We start from the raw sequence: 21,568 nt of genomic DNA on the forward strand, positions 1-21,568 counted from the left end.
GGGCGGGGGGGAGGCTAGAGATGCTAACATCGTGCAACATTTGTGAAAGTTACATACTCCAAAGGATTATCTTGCTCAAAATGCTAACCTCCCAGCCCTCAAATACTGTGGTCTAGTTCAATGTTCAAGAGTTTGTCATGGAAAAAACAAACTTCCTGGATCTTTCTGGAAGGACTTATGAACTATCGGGGCTAGACAAAAGGACAGAAGAGTAGAGAAATAGCCTGATCTTTGGGTTTCCTCCATTTCTCTGTCATGAAAAGAATGAAAGTCGCTGATACCTGCACTCTTTCGCCTAGATATAGTCTGAGGAATCTTCCATCTCAGAAGAAGTAAAGAGAGTGGTACCGTCTCTCTCCCAGCAGCGTCACGTCAGTTCTTTGGAGAGAAGGAAGACTTCAACCTCATTTCACCGGCTCTGCGTGATTGTCACAAAGCACTTTGAGGGCGTGTTGGAGTTCTCAGATGACAGCACCATCCGTTTGGCTAGGGTATCTGACCTACCTTTACAGTCCCTGCATTAACCCCCTCTAGGCACTCCACGGATAGTTTGGAAATGTGACTCTTACCGTTTATTTTTTGTGTGTCTAATTTATAAACTCCTGGGAAATTCCGGTGAGGTTCTTCCCTGGAACATTTTGTTTTGCATTATGCCACCTGTGTGTATGTGTTGGTGTTGGGATGACATAGTTGCTCGATCTGTTCTAAGCTCCAGGGGCCCAGTTTCTTGTCCTTCTGAGATAACACTTGGCTTGTTTGAGACTTAGGACTTCCAGTGCCCTGCCTCTCATCAGGGCCACTGGTCCTTCCCTCCGTGTTCTCTCACCGCCCGTACCTTGGCTTCTTCCCACCCTAGCGGCAGGGAGACACAGACAGTGGGAGGCTGAGGGAGCCATCCTCGCATTCCCATCTTTTATCTTCCATAGCCTCCCGCCTCCCGAACTTTCCATCTCTACACACTCGGTGACCATGAGCGCCACCACATTCCTGTCAGAAGGGGAGCAAGAGCATCAGAGTTTGTGAGCAGCCTCTGCGTGGTCCGTGTGGCATTTCGGGGTCCTGATTGGCCTGGCCAGCATGGCCTTTTCCCTGCAGTGACTTCTGAAGCGCTCGTGTGCGCGCTGCCCTGGCTCTGTGAAGTCAGGAACCATTCAGCCAGGTAGCTTATCCCGGCCTCATCTCCACTTTGCTCTCTTGGTCTCCTGGCATCTCCTGTGGGCCGTCCTCCATCCTGCCTCTCATTTGCCCTCTCTTATTCAGAGGTATTTTTGCTTTGCTTGCATGAGAGCAAGCTGTTTCTGGATTTTTATTCTTGCTCCTTGAATCCCGTAAGCAGCCATTTTGCCTGCACATCTCCTTCCTTGTAGAGCCTTGGAAAACACGGTATTTTGAGAAAATTCCTTTGTAAATACTCTTTTATAATTGGTTGAGTTCTTTAGAATTATCTCCAATGCTTGCTTCTCCCTTCTTCCATAAATGTTGCTTCTATTAAGTTCTCTCCTAAACTTCTAGGTCATTGTTTATATAGCAGAAAATCCCACGTTAGCTGGTGGAGAACTGCTTTTCTTCTTGAATAATTTTGATAGGTCATACCCGAGTGCAACTCAGGTTCTGTCTTTACTTGGGCTTGTATCTTTTTAGCTTGTTTTAGTAAAGGGAGTCCAGAAAAATTTAGAGATTACAGAAATTTAGGGATCCCAGTTTTGAAGGGATGTGTATTATTTGCCCAATGGTAGGCATTGTGACATAACATATTGGTAGCAATAGCAGATTGGCCTGCCAGGTTTCTGGGCACCCCCTTGCCTTAAGACCCTGAAAGCAAATTTGGTTTCAACACTTTGGGAAACTCTGTAAACTTGGGGGAACAATTAGAGGATACCCAAGAGAATAGGGATGATTTTAGATTCACTTCTAGAGTTTGCATCTGCTCGGGTAGAAAAGCCTAGGATCTTGTTTAGCCTAGTAGAGGACTCTAAGGACTAATTTATAGTTGACTGAAGAGCTAAAAATTGACTTGTGGTCCTGTGGCCGGGGCTGAGCCATCTACGTCTCACCCTCGTTCTTCACCATGTAGAGGAGTAAAATGCAAAGTCGTTTACCAAGGGCCTGGTCTTGCGGGGGGGGGGGGGGGGGGGGGGGGGCATCTTTTTGGGTAGAAGATGGTGTCTATACCGGGTGAGTCCCAGAAATAAGAGGAAGCTAGAAGAGCATCAGTCCCTAAATTCTTCATGGTGTGTTTACAAACTAACTTAACATAGATTGTTTTGACTCTCAGAAGTTTGAATCCATTTTTGCCAGACACGGGACAGGCTCTAGGTTTCTCCTCCCTCCTGCAGCCAGGGTAGAGGGTTGGAATGGTGGCCGAGGATTGCGGAAGCTTCATCTGTCCAGCGTGGGTGCTAGCCTGTCAGGTGTGTCCCGACACTCCCTTCTCCTGGTAGGCACCCACCCAGCCGGACCTCTAAGATAGGAAGAGCTCCTTCCTTCCCCCACTCAAGCAAGGCCAGTGTGACTGCCACTTAGGGATAGCAGTGACTCGTGCAGGTATAAGGATCTTCCTTCTCCCAAGCTCTCCTCCTTGCTATCCTTATAGCCCCTTCCACCCTAGACAGCATCCTCCCAACCCCCAGATTCTCTCTACTCCCCCTCCCAGTCGGGTATGCCGATACCAACCCCCTTGAATGTGAATTGCTACTTTTATTGTCCATACTACAGAAGAGCCAGCTGGTATATTGTCAGGAAGCACTATTTAAAATGTGAATTGTTGGAGAACAAATAAATACTATGTATAGGAAACACACTTGTGTGTCATTCTCATTCTTCTTAGCCATCGCCATGGTTTGTTTTCCCTTATGGAAAAGAGGAAGAACAGGTGGGTGGGTGAGTTGGGGATCCAGAGGGGAGTGTATGCCGTGGCCTTGTTCATTGCGGAAGTGTCCCTTACCATAAATCCCCTACGAATAACTACAGTGGACCATTTCTGGAAGTGGACCTGTCCCTGCATGCTGTGGGGGCCTTCTCATGTGTACTAGTCCCCTGGTGGCTTCTAGATTAATATTTAAACTTCCATTGGGTCCATACCATGTGGGTGTGGGACACTGTAATAGGCAGTGTGGAGGACATCGGTCCTACATGCCCAAGGTCCCAGGAGGGCCTCTTTGTCTTCCATTCTATGACTTCTAGGAAAAGTCAAGTGCACCAGGGAAGGCTGAGCCACCATGGACGGCTGTTGAGTTGCCCGCCTGCATTCCTCCAAATCCCAGATAGAGGGCCAGATGGAGAAGCCCCTAAAGGGCAGGAACTGGATTCTACTTCTCTTTTTTGTCTCCGCTGCTGAGCCCGGAGCGTGGCGCATAACAAGCCATCGGTAAAGGAGAGGGGGTGATTCTGAACACGGGATGGGGGGTGGCGAAACGAGACATGGGAAGGGAAGGGAAGCGCTGGGAAGGAAGAGGGGCAGTGGTGCCCTGGCATGCACCCCTTTGGACCTGCACTTTAGATAGGCTTGTCCTGAACCTGTGAAAACCATGCTCGAGAGACAGACTCTGGCTTCAGTACATGTTGACCGCAAATGAACATGGGAGGTTGGGTTCCGCCTGCCCTCTAAACCTGGCTACTTCTAACACAGTTCTTCCTCTGCGGATGACCCAGCCACCTCTTCCTTTAGCCTCCGGCTGGGTTCTTGCCGAAATCCCTTGTGGTGTAGCCCTGAGTAGAAGTCAGCTCCTTCAGAGCCTGAGCGGACGGGCTGAGGGTGGTGCTGGTGGTAGCTGGTCAGGGGACGGCCCGTGGGGGCTGCACAGGACGGCCGCTCAAGGAAGCACTGCTGGTGGTGCGGCAGGCAACGCAGCTTTCCTCGGAAGCTCCTACTGTGCTTGCACTTGAACTCCAGCACCAGCTGGGTGTATGTGTTGAAGGTGGTGACCGCTGATGCCATGCAGCCGGTGAAGGAAAGCCAGGCCGTGCTGGGGATGAACAACAGCAAAATGGGACGGTCAGAATCTGACCCACGCATGATCCCGGAGTCCCGGGATCGAGCCCCGCATCGGGCTCCCTGCTCCTTGGGAGCCTGCTGCTCCCTCTGCCTCTCTCTCTGTCTCTCATGAATAAATAAATAAAATCTTTAAAAAAAAAAAAAAGAATCTGACCTACGTCCAGGTTTGAGAGAAAAACACGACCGCTTCCTACTAGTAAACTAGGCTGATGCCGCTTAGGGATTCAGGGACCGGCGCGTGTTCCCTTCCGCCGTGCTGCGGGGAAAGCACTGTGGGCCAGAGGCCTGAATTCGGTCTGGCTTAGTAGGATATGTTCTGAATGTTTTGCAGTCAAAGAGAACGACTCTTGTAGTGTTGCAAGTCAGACTAGGAGTTTAGCAGACTGGTTTTCACGGGATCGATTAGCTGTCAGCGCTCTGCTCTTTCATTCCTGGTGTGCCTTTTCTGTGTACATAGAACACGCGCGCACACACATACAATTTTCTGGACTATGGTTTCCCCACCTGCAGTTACCCTTGTGATCTGCCAAGATTCACAGACCGATAGCTCAGCTGTATAGAGTGGACGTAGCCCAGTGCAGCACCCCACACCCACCCAACACACACACATAACACACACACACACCCTGCCCACGATTTTCCTTCACTCAGATCAGATGCTAGGAGCGATCATTCCTCTTCCATCTTCTTCTGTTGTGAGGTTTTTGGCTATCTTAGGGGCCACAAAGTTGAGCCTCTGCATGTCATTCGTTCAGGCAACACTCACTACAAACCTGGAGGTATTATACGTTGTACCAGCGGAATTTGCCCCTTGGGAAAACAGTGCAGTTCTTGGCTTACGGGAGTTTAAAATGCATGGAAGAGAAGCTGGAGATTTAAGAGAAGCTGGATGGATTCAACAAAGAAAATACAAAACAAAACAAACCACCAGGGAACTATATCAAACGCATTCCTAAAAACTTGGAAAGTCAACCCCTAAATCTCCCCATGATTCTGGGAAGCCCAGGAAACAGGAAGTTGTGTGAGGTTAGGAATTTCGTGAGGTCAGGTGATGGGTAAAGCCAGGCCACACGCTGGCGCTGCATGTTCCTATCTGCTGCCCCTGACAGACTCAGCCGACTCAGGCTGGGGATGCTTCGGCTGGGAGTGGGGTAGCCTGAGCTCTGCCGGTGTCATGTCAACAACGGCTTAAAGAAAGACAAAAGGTGCAAAACCGTGTGTCTGGAACATAAGCTCTGGGGGCTGGTTTTGGAATAGCCCAAAGACGCCCGAATCCAATAGCACATGTTCTATCATGAGACAAGGGGATAGGATCTCCTAACAGACATGGATAGGCTTCCAGACTGCCTCCGTCAGCATGGAAACTGGAGCCCAGTGCCGTGTGTTTCCAGCCCTGGTAAAGTACTTCGCACTGACTCTAGACCGAAATGCAGGCCCAAGGTGGCACGTGTGCAGTGAACAGAGCGTGTTCCTCAGGGCAGGAAGGGAGGAACTCTTAAAACAGAGGGGATATTTGCTTCGAATGTGTTTGTCATGGTTGCTGCTTCTCTCTTCTTAAGAGAAATCAAAAATAACTGACCCCTTAGTTCTCTAAGGGTTAGGGAATGACTGGTAGGGGAGGTTTTATTTCTCACACAGTGGGATGGAATAAGAGCAGAAGTAGGAAGAAGTGACTCTATGTTATAGGAGAAGAGTCAGCCATTCACAGGGGATGGAATTCCAACCAAATCTCAAGGCTAATTCTTCATTTCTCGGTCCGCCAATACCTTGAATCATAAAATGTATAAAATACAGAGCATCGGCGCCTGAGTGGCTCAGTCGTTGGGCATCTGCCTTCGGCTCAGGTCATGATCCCAGGGTCCTGGGATCGAGCCCCACATCGGGCTCCCTGCTCGGCGGGAAGCCTGCTTCTCCCTCTCCCACCGCCAACCCCGCTTGTGTTCCTGCTCTTGCTATCTCTGTCTCTGTCAAATAAATAAATAAAATCTTAAAAAAAAAAAAAAAAAAAAATAAATAAATAAAATACGGAGCATCACTTGCATAAGCCACACAAAATCAGTCTCGTTTCCCAAGGGAATCACGCAACAGCTGTATCATTAGGAAAACTGGACAAAACAAGCTGGAAGAATCCTCTCTGTGCCTCCACAGGAGGTGGGGAAAGAACAGGGGTGGCCTGATGGTCCAGCTCTCTGGTCAATAGACTCCCGGGATGAGGGATGAAGAGAAGGCAGAAGGACACCCGAGCAAGCACCTAGTTGAGGGCAGCACATCTAATGCAGGTTGGCTGGGGAGGGGCTAGAAGGCTCAGGAGATGGTAAGCACTTACTAGAAGGCCCAGCCATAATTCCAAGCATGTGGCCTCCAGTCTTCTGGACCCAAGTTTGCAGTTGCCTGGAAGACTTGTGAATACACCATATGGGCCACCATTCCCAGAAGGCCTATAGAGGGAACAGAAAGGCGGTGCCCTTAGAGAGAGGCTGGATTTGCCAGCTACAGGGAGTATGGGTTTGGAGCAACCTCCTCATTTTGCATCAGGTACAGCCTACGTGGAGATGCTCCATTACCCATCTGCCCCCCACATTTCCGGGGACACTGATCTGCGACGGGGGCTTCTTGAACGCAGAGCTTTGCAAAAGGTTGCCCCAGGCTTTAGGTGGCGAGCTATGGAAAAAGTTTCTGAGTCAATGCTGCACTTAGGGCCTTTTACTTCTTCCCACCCATGTCCTCAACACGAGCTTTATTCTTGATCTATTTTTATATCTGCATCTCTTACTCCTGCTTGATCCGATGGAGTCTTAAAAAGCTGTGTGTAAGTGCAACTGAAAAGTAAGCCAAACTGTATTTCACATACTGAGAAAGCTTGCAAATAAAAAGAACCTAGAGAGAAATCATTTTGCCAAGTACATAATGATCTAATAGAAAATTTCATTCCAACTCCAAGACCCCTGCAACGGCTCTCATCCCTCCATTCTTGACCCTGCCTCTGGACAGACACACGCACCCACCAGAGGCGCCCCAAGGTGGCGAGGCTCCCCACCCGCTCCAGCCTGGGCGGCACGCACCCGACAGGACGGAGGAAATGGCAGCGAAGGCGCTCAGCTTGAGCCCGCAGCCTGGGTTCCCGGTGAACAGCAGGTCCATTAGTAGCAGGAGGAAGCTGACGAATTCAAGTCCGATGGACGAGAAGTGGGCTCCCACTGATAACCATAGGATCTCTGTTAGAAACCAGAGGAAGAAAATAAAATTCAAGTATAAAGAAAAAAAGAAAAAAGAAAAAAGAAACCAGAGGAAGAAGAGCCCTCACCCTGACATGTTACAGGACTGAACACAGGGAGCCCGGCAGAAGGGAAAGCCTCCCAGAGTCAGAGAAGGGGACAGAGTTGGCACCAGCTGGGAGCTTTCCCTCCTTTGGGTCCTTTGCTGTCGCCCCTGCGCTCACTGCTCTCTGCTCGGTACCCCATAAGGAATCAAGTAATCTTGATTGACTGGAAATACCGTTGGGGCAATTCAAGAGGAAATCACCTGTCACCCAATCTTGCAGGGGCATGACTTTGCTGTGGGTCATTTTTGTTCCCTTTTTCTTTATTGAATTTTGGAGCAATCACTTCGGTTCCTTTCTCCCTCCCTTTTCAGTTTCACTCCCTTCTATTAAAAATATATACATATATTTTATTTAAAAAATATATACATATTGGAGGGAAAAAAACACCTCTAAGCTTTTCTTTTCTTTTTTTTTTCCTCTAAGCTTTTCAGCATGGTTACTTGGCAACAAGAGGAGGTTAGAGCTGTTGGTGGTTTTCTATTTGTGAACTTTATTTGTCCCTGCTGTCCTTTGTTTGCATTCCTGCATATGAATGAGAGGCAGCTCTGGAGGGAATGTGGGTCACCCCGTGGGGCTCAGAAGAAGAGAAAAGAAGATCAGAGTACAGTGTAGAGAGCACTGTTGGGCCAGAGAGGTCCAAGTCAATGGCGGCTAAATTGGTGATCAAACCCACATACTTGCCACAAGCCCCAAGGGAGGGTGGGGGAGGAAAGCCTTCTCCATCAACCGCTTCCCTCCAAATCGGAGAGTGGGGTGACGTGGGCCTTGCAACGTGGCAAACTCCAGTAGTCCTTTCTCACCTCTCTGGGTTGGTGGTGTGAGTTCATTGAAAGTTCGGCACCTCTCCCCTGAAACACAGACAAGGTATGACTTCAGGGGCAGATGAAAACGTCCCCCCGTCCCACACCTGGTGCGACCCCCCTCCCTTGGCTCGGACCAGTGCGTGCCCAGCACGCAGCAGATAGGCCCTAGACGCCTCTCTCTGAAAGCAGGAAGGAAGGCCTCATGGATGGATAGATGGATGCATGACCTAGGCAAGAGTCACTCAGGATCCATTTCTCCGTCCCCAGTTCCTGACAGTGAAGAAGAGGACGTGAGCCTGAGACGGCTTCCGCGGGGAAATGTTCCCGCTTCTCAGGTCAGGGAGGGTTAACAAGCCTAATGTTAACCAGCACCTTTTGCTGCCACCGTACTACTGGTCTGAATGGCTCGCAATTGTTTCTGGGGCTGGGGTCGGAGCTGTGCTAAATGGCACGTTAATAACACACATAAACACACACATACATTTATAATCCTCTTCCATCTCCTTTTTCCCTTGGCCCAAATCGGGAGAAACAGGTTAATTGTACTGGATTCTGGGCTTTAGGAAAACATCACTACCAGGTGATGTCTGATGCTTTGAGCAGGGAGGAGGGCTGTCCCTAGGCCAGCTGCTCCTAAGCCGAGGAACACAAGTTAGGAATGCACAGTGACGCAGGACCCCGCTTTGCCAGTACGCACCACCAAGCTGCAGGAGACCTGGGAGGTCAAGGGTGGCCTTACTCCACCTAGTTACCCTCCTCCGGCTTCAGTTCCCCTACCTTGTAAATTGTAATGGTCATACTTAGAGCAAGAAAACCCTGTTGGTGGGGTGGGGCAGGAAGGGGCTCCACAGGGGATCTACTCAGACCCTTTCATCTCGCCAGTGAGAAAATCAAGCTCTGTAGAGAGGAAGCGGCGCATCTGAGCTCACAGCTGGGCAGAGCCAGGGCATTTTCTTTAAGAATCCTCTCTCCTCATTTGGTCTCCAAACAGCAATCCTAACTCGCTAGAGGGGGAATTCTCGTGATGTTACAAGTCGAAATGAGACCCTTTAAGGATGGCGCGATTTTAAACCAGCAGTGGCTGCTAGACAGGAGGTTTGGAAAAGCCAGATGGACTTTTGGGTCTTATTAAAAGGAAGTCCGAGGGAGAAGGGACGGGATACAGAGGTGGGAGATGCTGAGCCTGGCGGGGAGGCCCGCTGGGGTGTGGGGAGTGCTGTATGCTTCCCACTGGCTCTTTGCCCGTGTTAAGTTCCCTGGGGGGAAGAGAGCGGGCAGCTGGGCTGACGAACCTACCTGGTTCTTCCACAGTTTCCTCACAGGATAGCCACATGCCACTCCAGAAGGTATGGAAGGAGAAGCGGTCATCCCCAGCCTCCCAGCCATATTGCACCACCTCCTGGGAAGATGTGTTGGTGCTGCTCCCATCCAAGGGCACCGGCATGTCAGAGCACTCGGTTGCCAGACCTTTTCCGCACACGGGCTTGGGCACCTTCTGTGTGCCCACAAACCAGCTGTTGCTGAGCAGGGATGTTGTGGAGAGGCTGAGTGATAGCATGTTGAGGAGGGCAGATAGGAATGTCCGTTGGCCAGAGGAGCCCTTCGGGAGTTCCATCTGTAACAGACCAATACACGTGGAGAGCCTGATTTCAGAACCTCCTTGGAGATCTGGACACCCTTCCCTGCGGCTCCCTGCGCTCAAGCCACGCTCCTCCACGGTGACGGGCCCCCCGCCGGCCCCGGGCGCTTTCTCCACGGAGCCTCGCGTGTGGAGGCTTAGCTTCAGGAATGGCCGGGAGTAGGCACACCGTGGTGATGATGTTTATTTAAGCTGGACCTCATTCTACTCAAATGCTTATTGAGGATGATCTGAATAAATACCCGATAATAGCCTCAGGCGGAATGTGATTAAGCCACTGAGCTAGTGTATATCAAGTTGAGTACAAGCATTGGGGCCACTCTAATGCGCTTACTGGTCATTATTTTTGGTTTTGTCTTCAGTGAAGGGTAGTAGCACTGACTTGCTGAGGTATCTGTTGTTGGAACAAAGCAAGTTTTTTTGGTGTCCTCTTCTCTGTATCACAGACTCCTCCGAGAGGAGAGTGGAGGAGGATATGGCCTATCAGTCAATATTAAACTGGATCACCCCGGGGCGGGGGAGCAGCAAGGATTGGGGCTTTCAGGATTAAAGAAGGCAGTGGACCTACTGGGATGTGGGGTTGTTGAAACCCTTGGAAGGGAGATGAGGCTGTAGGTTCTGAGAGAGGTGGTGATCTGGGCCCAGCTTTCAGACACTACCTCAGAGAGGACAGAATCTCAAATGGGAGGGGGCTGTGTGGCGCCCACGGAGACTGGACACCAAGTGTGGTGGTCATGGAGAGGGACCTGGAGGGGCATCTCCACTGCTTGATGCAGCTGTGGTACCTGACTCACAGAGGGGACAGCGTGGCTCTGGCGGGAGCCCCCAACCTCCCCGTCATTTTTAGCCTAAGAGAAGAGGAGAGCCAGCTGAAGAATGACCAGTATTAGATGTTTCAACCTTGGTGAGTGGTGGCTTGGAGCCCGACTGAGCTTTAGAAAAATAAAGAAATCTGCCAGGTCTTGCACTTTGTGTTACAGAGCAGTTTATACTGTTATATTAATACGTACCGAAGGGAAAAGAAACCCATATTTAGTTGCTGACAGATGCTTCTTAAAGTAAACCATCTTGAGCTTTCCAGGGGATCTCTCATATCAGAATTAATCAGACCTAAATCTGCTTAGCTTAAGAAATGTAAATAAAACCATAGCTAAATGGGACAGGCCCATAAATCTGCTTAACATTTTCTACATTTAACAGGGAACTTTATCTTAGAAATATAGCAGTTTGTTCTTCAGAATTTCCAGGGACTAAAACAGTGCATACCACAGACAAAGTGCAGATTATTTATGGCCATAAGAAGTATACAAGGTTCATATGCATATAAAAATCAATATATAGGACATATGATAAAACAACTTCTGGAAAGCAATCTGCTAATACGATTTTTTAAAAAGCACTCAACAAATTAAATCCACCAAAATTGTCAGTCTGTGCAGGACTCTGGGTGACCTTGGTAAAGACTGAAAACCACAGCATCTGGAGTGAAGAAAGAGCTTCTATTACCTGGTATGGAAGTCACACACTGCCCCTGTCCCCCCAAAAGAATGTTTCCATCTTGCTTTTAGTTGTGAAAATCCTATTGGTTTTAGCCATTGTTCCATTACTATAAGTTATTCTTTCTAATTATTTTCATATCCATTGCTTGAACAGGGAATGGACTTCCAGGTAAAACGTCTTCATTAATCATTCTGTATAAAGATCGAACTAATGATTTAGGCAATTCTACATTTTCAAAACTTCATTTTCAATTTAATACGGGTTGGAAATTTGTCTACTATCACATCAGATTTTTACTCTACCCTCAATTCGTTTCAAGTTATGCATATTTATAAGTTATTCTGCAGATTATTCACAGATAAGAATAAGGAACCCCGCACCAAGGTGATAACCAATTTAAAGAAGAAGTGATTTGAGAAACAAAGGATGAAAAAGAGCTTGGAATGAAGCTCAAAGAGGCTGCTTCCAGAAGGAGTGTCCAACCAAGGGCAGACACAAGGAGCCTCATTCAAGAATTATCTGACAGTTGAATGGGAATTCATTCAAGAGCCTTTTCAAGAATCATCTTCAACACTTACAGTACTGTGCCCTTCATCATGTGTTTTATTTCTCCCTAAACATGCCTTTTCTCTCCAGGATCCAGATAGCCTCTTGAATCGCAAGACCAAGTCTAATTTTGCAGAGATCATGGAGAAGTAGCAGCCATAAGAAAAGTTGTATCTTTGCCTATGCTGACAAGCCCCATGCCAAGGTGACTCTTTACTCTCTAGAAAAGTGACAGAGAGTGGCTTCGCAGACACTCCAGCTCAGAACGATAGGAAATGCACAGGGGCCAAAATGTCACTAATTCTTCCATCAACATAGGTTAACAGACAAACACAGAATTAGCATAGACAACAAATTGATGAGACAGGCACAGCTCTTAATCAAGTGCAAAATGGGCTTTGCAATGTATGTTCTGAGCAGTAAGAGGGGGAAGCTGGTTACCTTGGCCGCGGTCAGCGTCTTGCAGCTTGTCAGGAAGGACTGTAGGATGACATCTGTGCCCCAAATCCCCTTGGTTTAATGTTGACAGAATGAAACTGCCTTCCCACCCTCCTGCCTCCCTTCCTGTCCCTCCTCTTCTATCTCCTATTTTTTTGGAGTGCCTCATGATTAAATGCTGCCTTGCAGGGAACTTGGGCATTTAATAATTGACAATGCAATCATGGCCCAGCTGTTCTGGAAGATTACACAGGAGAGCTTGCCAATGGGGATCAGGGATTAAACACAAAGAAGCAAGGACCTGTATTTACAGAGGAAGTTTCTCTAAAAAGTTAAGTGAAGATTCAGTTTCCACCTAACTGCCATTCCCTAGGAAGCTGGTGTGAATGGCTTGGGCTTGATTTTATGGCAGATACAGAAAATATTACAGGGTTACCATTACTTTGTGTAGGGGTTTCCATCCCTTTTTTTTTTTTTTAAGATTTTTTAAAGATTTTTAAATTTATTCATTTGAGAGAGTGAGCCAGAGAGGACAAGCCAAGGGGAGGAGCAGGGAGCCCGATGCGGGGCTCGATCCCAGGACCCCGGGATCGTGACCTGAGCCGAGGGCCAATTCTTAACCAACTGAGCCACCCAGGCGCCCCTTCATCCTTTTAATAAGTTATTCTCTGCAGTGTCAGGGCCTCATAGAGCCATGGGTTTGAAATTGCTTCCTTGTGTCATGGGTGGTCTCCACCTTCCAGTTAGCATCGTAAGGATTATTAACAACGTCCCTTCAATGGAATACTGAGACGGTCCTCCGTGCCTTTGCAGATGCTCTTCCTTATACCTGGAACGTCTTCAGTCTCTTTATTTGGTGATCTGCCTCTCATCAAAACTAGTGTAAAAGTCACTCATCCTTTGGAAATGTTTCTTTTCTCCCAGAGAACAGTTCTCTCTCTCTGTCCTTCCATACTGTACCCCTCTCGTAATACTTTCTGTATTTCATGATAGCTGTCTGGGTTGTAAGTCCTCAGAGGTCTCTCCTTTATTGGAGCAGCAGTTCCCAGTTCCGCCACTGAGCCTCACAACAGTCTATGAAACTTTGGAAAATATTCAGATTCTTGGGTGGGCCCCGTCCTGAGATTCCACCGCAGGGGTGAGGCCCGGGAATCTGTAATTTTAGAAGGCTCTTCGTAGATTGCCAGGGATGGACTTCTGGTTTCCGGTTCCGCAGGTAAAGAGCTTGGAAGTTGCCACTTCACCTTAACAAGTAAGAAGCTGAACAAACTGGAAAATATGGAGCCAGAGAATTAATCAAGTATGACCTGTTTGACTCACGTGGGGCTTACGTTGAATGAAACCCTCATATTCTGCCCCGGCCCTCCCCCACCTGGAATATTCCAGATTTGCCACCAACCAAGTTGTGGTTTTCCCATTCTGTATTTGTGCAGTTAGTTGGGGGAATGAAAGGCGGGCACTCCTTGGAGGGAATTAGTCTACATTCTAGCCGGAGGAGTCTCTCTGGCTCTTACTTCCTACTTTTCTAGGACTGACGTGTCCGCACATTTGACACACACGTGCTTATGCCCAGGCGTGATTCCCGTATCACCCGAACGACCCTTTATTCATCCAGACATAGCTGGGAGCAGGAATTTAAAAAAAAATTTTTATTGTTATGTTAATCACCATACATTACATCATTAGTTTTTGATGTAGTGTTCCATGATTCATTGTGCATAACACCCAGTGCTCCATGCAGAATGTGCCCTCTTTAATACCCATCACCAGGCTAACCCATCCTCCCACCCCCTCTCCTCTAGAACCCTCAGTTTGTTTTTCAGAGTCCATCGTCTCTCATGGTTCGTCTCCCCCTCCGATTTTCCCCCTTCATTCTTCCCCTCCTGTTATCTTTTTTTTTTTCTTAACATATATTGCATTATTTGTTCCAGAGGTACAGATCTGTGATTCAACAGTCTTGCACAATTCACAGCGCTCACCATAGCACATACCCTCCCCAATGTCTATCACCCAGCCACCCCATCCCTCCCACCCCACCCCCCACTCCAGCAACCCTCAGTTTGTTTCCTGAGATTAAGAATTCCTCATATCAGTGAGGTCATAGGATACATGTCTTTCTCTGATTGACTTATTTCGCTCAGCATAACACCCTGGGAGCAGGAATTTGGTAGTCACGTTTCACGTTGGGATTGGCTGTCGGTTTCCGGGCTACAGCTTCTGTCCTGACGCTGGGTGGCGCTATCGCCTTACATTTTTCCCTCTTTGGGCGCATGCTACCCCCACCCGTCCGCAAAAGTGGGTGCAGGTGGTGGCTCCTCCCCGTGGGATGGCTCTTTTTTCTTCCTCCGGCCTCCTCCCCACTCACACATCTATAGAACGCCTGTGTCAGCCCTACGGAATTCAGGGCTCGGAATGAACTCTGGGAGCATCCAGCCGCTCCCTCGAGGACATCTTGTAGGATTATTTCCTGTAGCACATTTTTCGTGACCGGTTCCAGTTTTCAGTGACTCATAGATCCTCAAATACTTCCCCTGGGAAATACAACTCCACGGTATCAGAAAATAGAGTCAGCCAATGCTTCCTGAGGGGTACTGTGCACATTTTTCTTTATTGAATCGTATCCTCATTCCCTTTCCACCCCACAACAGTGAACAATTCTTTTCCCTTCTCTGTGTTTACACCCCTCAAATACTTGCAGACACTTCTCATATCCCGCTTGAGTCACCGTTTGGCACAGTCTGATGTCTTTGGTTTTTATTGCCTCTGCTCATAAACTGCACCCTCTGTGCCTTAATAGGCTGAAATTTGCCTTCTCCGGGGAAAAGGGGATGGGAGTGGCAGAGTCTTGACGTTATATGAGGAGGCCTGGAGGTAGATTGAAAGTGAAGCAGCTTTGGGGTCTCTCACTGACTCGGACCCCTTCCAAGACCCTTACGTACTCATCACTTTGTATTAGTTTTCTTAAAGAGAGCCTCCGAAGTTATATTATTTGAGGCCTCCCCAAAGCCTGAATCTATCCCTTCAGAGGCCGTGCGTTTTGCATGGCTGGGCTGGCTGGCCGGCTATTAGCCGTGATCCATCTTGAGGACACCCCCTGTCACCATGGACCCTATGCCACAATGTCTAATTTCCTTTTTTTTTTTGATGAAACATGAGTTTCTCTGCCTGGCATCCCACTCACTTCCTTTCGTTATAATTTAGGTATGTTTATATTTTTTCCTTCTTCTCTTTCCTCCCTTAGAACAGAAAAAGCAATTGCTAGTCAATGCAACATGAATATAATTAGGTTGGGCTCAGAAGCTCATGACTCAGGCCAGACACAAAGATTCCGTATCTCGAAACAGTATTTAATTTTGGTACGCTGGACTGTTACCATGTCAGGATGATTCCCCGCCCCCGGACATATATGTGACTCAGCGTTTCTGACATCACAAAGCCAAGGCCTGGTACTAACCTGTGCTTGCCAGGGTCCTCAGTGACTATACCCTGCACTGTACCAAATCATATTTACTAAGCATACACAAAGAGAAACAGTGGTCTTGGGACACCCACACAAAGTTTGTAAACAGGAATCCAATTTATTACTTTGTGAATACACGGTAGATTAGACGTGATTAAAATAATGGGTAAGAATGCTGAGCCAGAGCAGATTCGTTTGGCATAGCACTTGCCTCATGGCAAAGCCTGGGGCGAAAGGATTTGGGGTTTGTTAGTTTGTTTTTTTCCCATTATCAATAGAGGCATTTTCTCCTAAAATAGGTTCGTTTGCAGCCCCCCCTGCCCCGCCCCCCAGCAGTAGTATCTCTGTCCTTTGCCCTGGAGTCAGATTTCTGACCCATGCCTCATAACTAATTCCTTTCTATTACTCAGCACTCAAAAAGCTGGAGTGGGACGTGAGTGTTTCTGCTGTCCCTGGCTCTGATCTCCGGGCCCCTGCTCTTTGTTCCTGCATGTTCCACTGTGTGCCTTTCTCATGCAGCCCAGAACATGGAAGCTGCTAGCTACAGGAGCAGCTGTGTTTTACTCATGGTTGATCTGCAGAGCCTAGCACTTTCTAACATGCAGGAATGAGTGAATGAAGTTTGTAATGGAAACCAGGCTCAGAATACAATTAAGAAGCCTATGAGTGAAGAGAAGATGTGAATAGAGAAAAGTGTTAAAGGACACAGCAATTCTCCTGATTCACCCACATAAGAGCAGTGAGAAGGTAGAAGGCAGAAGGTCCGCAGATCCACAGACACACCCTGTGCCTTTCTACACAGATGCACATCGAACAGATCCTCTGCCAATACATTTCCTCCCACCTGTGGAAACATTCCTGTTTTTTGATGAGCGAAGCCCAGAAAACAGCAATGATCTCATGAACGAGTATTATCTTTAGTTCACAGAGACCAGGATACAAACAGATTGCTTAAAAGCCAGTGACAGATTGGAAATGCCACGTTCCTTTCCCAAGCTCCAGGATTCCCTACTGATTAGAACCCTTTGGATGACCTATCTCGAACCATCTGAGATTTTCCAGCTCCATAATTTTTGCTTCAGTGCCTCATGTTTGACTCATTCACTGATGAAGGTAAGGAAGGTCTTCACACATTTTGATCTTCCTCCCAGCCCGGAAGGGTAGAGTAATGCCACAAAAATGCCCATGCTGAGTGTCCAAAATATTAACACCAGTATGGGACACTCAGCTCTGGGATTTCTGGGCTTTCAGGTTAACCTCCACTGCAACAGTGTTTCATGTCCACAGGGCCCCCAAACAGAGGCGTGTAGAACAAGAACGACTCCTTTCTTTCTAACATGGGTCAGGAGTTCTGGGAACACTTCTACTTCTGTTCCGCGGGAAAGACTGAAGAAAAGCACTTTGGGGCCTCTCCTCTCTGTCGCCTTTCCCTTTCCGCTGTTAGTGGAATTGTTAGAGGGCTTTTGCTAATGCAGGCATTTCCAGGAGAGGAAGCCGCCTTTCTTCCCTGCCCCAAGCAGCTGGAGTGAATCAGAGGGGCAGCCACATCTGCACATCCTGTGCGGCAATCGCTCACGCGCGGGTGACCGAGCCCTCGGGGCCTGCTGGGGCTGGGGGATCTTGGGGACCAAGCGGGGAGGGGGGCCTAACGGGAGCTCTCGCCTCTCCAGGGGTGCTCAGGGCGCCGAGCTGGGCTGCCCCATTTCCATTCCGCGTGCGCCCCCCCCATCCCGTCCGTTCTTTTCCTGCTCTCTCCCCCTACCCCTCCCCGACTGTCGCGGTGCCCGAGCCCAGCCGAGTCCCCGCCGGCTCCCCTCGGCCCCCTCCCTTCGTGAGTAACACGCCCGCCCCCGGTTTACTACGGCGCCCCGGTCGCCTAGCAGCGGGCGCGCGTTGCCACGGCGACGGGCGCAGGGCGTGTTTTGAATTGTTTGGCGAGGCCCCGCCCTAGCGGCCCCGCGCCTGGGACTCCGCGAGCGGGTGGGGCGGGCAGTGGGGCCCTGGCTTCCTCTCCCGGCTCCGGCGTCTGCTGAGAGCCGAGGCCCAGGGGCCCTACCGAGAGAAGGAGCCGGCCGGAGGGAGGCCGAGCCCCGGGGCCGGGGCCTGATGGCCGGCTGCCCTGGCGAGGCTTGGCAGAGGGAGGGCAGAGACGAGTCGGTCATCTGATCAGCTTCTCACACCCAGCCTCTGGGCCTGAGGGTCAGGAGGTGCGGGTTGCCCTGGAACCCAAAAGTCAGGCATTTCCCAGCCCCCGCCCTTCCCCTAAGGGTGCAGATCCCTGTCCTGGTCTAAGTCTTAGCCTTGTTTCGTGGCTCCGAGAGAGAAACCTAGAGACCACGAGTCCTCAACTGATCTGGGTTCTAGTCCCAACTCCACCCACGACTGGACTGATGATTTTGGCCAAGTTACGTAACCTACCTGAGTGATTCAGGAGTAAATTAGGAGAAAGTAGTCCTTCACAGTTCTGCTGTGAAGACCAGGAGGCAGCGGGGAAAGTGTAAAGGAAGGAGGGGGAGGAGGGAACGGGCCGTGTTCCAGACGCCATGCTAGGCTCTTCAGGCAGTCCTCACAATCAGCCTCAGGGAGGGGTGGCGACTCCGTTCTAGAGGGAGCATTTGACTCGCTCAAGGCCACAAGGCTCGCAAATGGTGGAGTCTATATTCAAAACCTCTTGATTCATCCCCAGGCTGCCAGTCAGGAAAGGGGAGGTGCACACACTTCAGCAAAAGGCAGGGATTGCGGGTCAGATTATGGAAACTCACACAGAACGGCACAATGGATTAAGTGTGTTTTATACTTCAGATATATACTGATAAACCCTCCCATATTCCCTCTGTCTCTCCTCCTAAATCAATAATAAAAAAATAAAATTTACTATGCTTGGCTTTTTCTATCATGTTCTTACCCATTTCTGTGGGTTCTCCTATTTATGATCTATTCACTTTGGGTGCTATCCTGTCTCCTGTGATCCCTAGCATCTAGACAATGAACAGCACACCACGTTGCTCTGTGTGCGTGAGTGCGTGCTTGTGTGTTTTATTTCCCTGCCTAATTGTAAGCTTCATTTTTCTCTCCGGAGAAAGGCAAGAAGTGCAAGAAATGAACAACATTTGCTTTTCTAGTAACCCTTTGGGCTGAAAGTTGGCCATTCTCAACTATCTCAGATGAGAGGCAAGTCATTTCCAGATGTGGGTTCTAAACAAGCCAAACATCTTTTGCTGACTGAGGGTCTTTCTGGATCTGGAAGGATCCCTGCAGATTCTCCCAGATTCTCTAAGACCAGAAAGGGGAACGAGCACAACTGAGGTTGTGTCCTCCTTAGTTCCAGTAGATTCCAGATCAGAGCTGGCTACCGGCAGGACCCTGGGGGTGCCTCACCTTTGTCTGGCAGAGAACTTAATATCTGCTCTTCCAGTTCATTAGAGTCATACACAGCTCTGGGGTTGCCCCAGCCACGGGGCCTTTTACCAGGAACCAGATTTTGGCAACAGGAATCATACAGATGGGAGGGGAGAAAGGAGAACTAGAGGGCTCTAAGCAGTCCTGGGAGCAGCAAGGAAAAGTCAGATGAAGAGGCAAACGAGGAGGAAATGAAAGGTTAGTGGAAGAAGATGAAAACAGAAGGTCGAGGTTTGGACATCACCAGGTTTATCAATAAAAATGGGGCTTGAGTAACAGATTTCTATTCCCTTTTGTATAATCCTACAGTGTGTTCTCCAGTTCCTTACCGTGAACATGTGAAATAAAGCGGTGCATTTGTATAACCTGTATTACAAATCTAACATTGTATGCCTGAAACTAGTATTACACTGTGTGTTCACTGGAATGTCAATAAAAACTTAAAAAAAAGTGGGGTACCTACCTTCTGGGTGAGACAAACATTTTGAGTCAGTTGAGAGGGATTGCTCATTCACTTTTGAAGCTCTGAGACAAAGGTGTTTCAGTTCCTCTTCTGCTCGGTCTTAGCTGGTTGCGTGGAATGCGTATCTGGCTGGAAGATGAATCAGGCCCCCTCTTGCCAGCAGAGGGGTGGGGTGGTATGAGGTGGGCTGGGGAAGATGGAAAAGGATATCCTGTAGCCAGGATACCAGTTTGGGCGGGGCTGGCTGATGCAAGAGGTTTTTCTCTATGACATCACAGTGGTGGGCAGGGATCTCTCTGCCACCCCCCCACCCCCCGCCACTTTGGGTACCCCCCCTCTGGGGTACCTAGCAGAGGCCTGGATGTCTTCTGAGTCATCCGAATCAGAGGTTCTGTTACTGTGTGTAAGAATCACCGGGCATCCTTGTAAGCGAGCAGATTCTGAGGGTTTGGGATAGCTCCCACATGATGCTGCCCAGACCACACGCAGTGGTGAAGCTCTAGACCAGTGCTGCCAAAGAGAAATACAATATGAGCCATACATGTGATTTAAAGTTTTCCAGTAGCCACATTTAAAAAAGTAAAATGGACACACACGTTGCAGTACAACAATGATATCTTATGTAGTGGTATAATTCAAGTAAAATGTAGTCCTCCTCAAAACAATAAAGTTGACTTCAATGGACGAATAGCTGACACTGCTTTCATTTTTAAAATTTAAATGAAAGTGAAATAAAATGAGAAATCCAGCTCCTTAATTGCGTTAGCCACGTAAGTGCTCGATAACCACGTGTGGCTAGTAGCTACTGTATTGGATAACACAGCTCTAGAGCATTCCCAGAAAAGGCAACAATGTACAGAAATTACCATTCTAAAGGACCAGTATCTGGAAGTCTAGCTGATGTTCACAAACCTAATTTTAATAGTATGTAATGAAGATTTGGGAGCTATTAACACTGAGATGTAACTCTGAGGCTTAAAGAGAGGGGTGGTGTCTTCCCCAGTATTCCAGCTAAGAGTCTGGCTGGGAGCTTTCTGTCCTGTGAGACATGTCACCCAGAGTATACCCCTGAGCTTAGCGTGGGTGCTCCTCACTGGGTGTTCCTCCCCACCTAAATCCTACATGACCTTCAGGATGCATGATTCCAGTCTCAGTTCAGCCCAGAGTCTTCCCTTGTGATTCTAGCTCTTATCTCTCTCTCTTCCCTTTGAGCTTGCATAGCATGTATGGTCTGGCTCTGCAACGGGGAGCTTCTTACTAGCTCAGATACCTAAGTAAACGTCTAAGAGAGGACATCAGATCTAAAATGATCTATCACTAATTTGAACAGGAGGAATTAACATGCCTTTTTCTTGGCGTGTTTCAACTTGATCAGATGTCAGCTCTCTCTAATTTGCAAATTTAATGTAACCCTAATACAGATACCAATGAATATTTTTAAAGAGCGTGACAAGCTGATATTAAAGTTCATTTCAGAAAACACATGCACAAGACTAGCCAGGAAATATTGGGAAGAAGGAGCTCTGAGAGAGGACCAGCCCTAACATATTAAAGCAGACTACAGGCCTCTACAGGGGACGCAATAGGGTGCTGGGGCATGACTAGACCAACAGACCAATGGAAGAGAAGACCAGAAATACACACAGCTACATAGAGACATCCAGCATATGGCAAAGGTGGTATCTATAATTACTGGGGCAAAGATGGTCTTTTTAACAAATGGCATTGGGACAAACTGGATAGCTATTTAGAAAAATATAAATTGTACCCACTTTTTATACCATATACAAGAATAAACCCCAAATGGATGGGAAATCTGAATGTAGAAAATGAAATTATCCAAGTGCCAGAAGAAAGCATGGGCAAACGACTCTAAAATCTGGGTGCAAATAGAGGCTTTCTGATGATGGCTAAAAATCCAGATACTAGATAAGAGGAGATTGATAAATTTGACTACATTAAAAAACAAACAAACAAAAACCTCCGTGGCAAAAATCACCATAA

The 21,568-nt window shown here is 48.3% G+C and overlaps 2 protein-coding genes across 4 annotated transcripts in view; one reads left to right on the forward strand and one right to left on the reverse strand.

The window, feature by feature from the left end:
- Positions 1 to 2,800, forward strand: part of FAM234B (family with sequence similarity 234 member B) — a 34,329-nt gene extending 31,529 nt beyond the window's left edge. Inside the window, exon 13 of the mRNA XM_006749102.3 lies at positions 300 to 2,800. Coding sequence (XP_006749165.2) covers positions 300 to 305 — 6 coding nt within the window. The 3' untranslated portion in view covers positions 306 to 2,800. The remainder of the gene's footprint in view (positions 1 to 299) is intronic.
- On the reverse strand, positions 2,791 to 19,741 carry GSG1 (germ cell associated 1). 3 transcript variants are annotated; one of them, XM_081821261.1, is made up of 6 exons: positions 19,565 to 19,741; positions 9,416 to 9,734; positions 8,117 to 8,164; positions 7,057 to 7,209; positions 6,321 to 6,432; positions 2,791 to 3,965 (listed from the first exon to the last, which is right to left on the reverse strand). In XM_081821261.1, the coding sequence occupies exons 1-6, from the start codon at positions 19,610 to 19,612 to the stop codon at positions 3,620 to 3,622; spliced, it is 1,026 nt and encodes a 341-aa protein (XP_081677387.1). In that variant the 5' UTR covers positions 19,613 to 19,741; the 3' UTR covers positions 2,791 to 3,619. The 3 variants fall into 3 exon arrangements, with proteins under 3 accessions (XP_081677387.1, XP_081677386.1, XP_030875379.2); XM_081821260.1 differs by having other exon boundaries at positions 7,994 to 8,164; XM_031019519.2 differs by lacking the exon at positions 19,565 to 19,741 and adding an exon at positions 18,121 to 18,301 and having other exon boundaries at positions 7,994 to 8,164.
- Between the last annotated feature and the right edge of the window lie 1,827 nt (positions 19,742 to 21,568).

The sequence above is a fragment of the Leptonychotes weddellii genome, chromosome 5 (assembly GCF_054177405.1).
Source record: "Leptonychotes weddellii isolate Sample4059 chromosome 5, ASM5417740v2, whole genome shotgun sequence".
Taxonomy (NCBI): domain Eukaryota; kingdom Metazoa; phylum Chordata; class Mammalia; order Carnivora; family Phocidae; genus Leptonychotes; species Leptonychotes weddellii.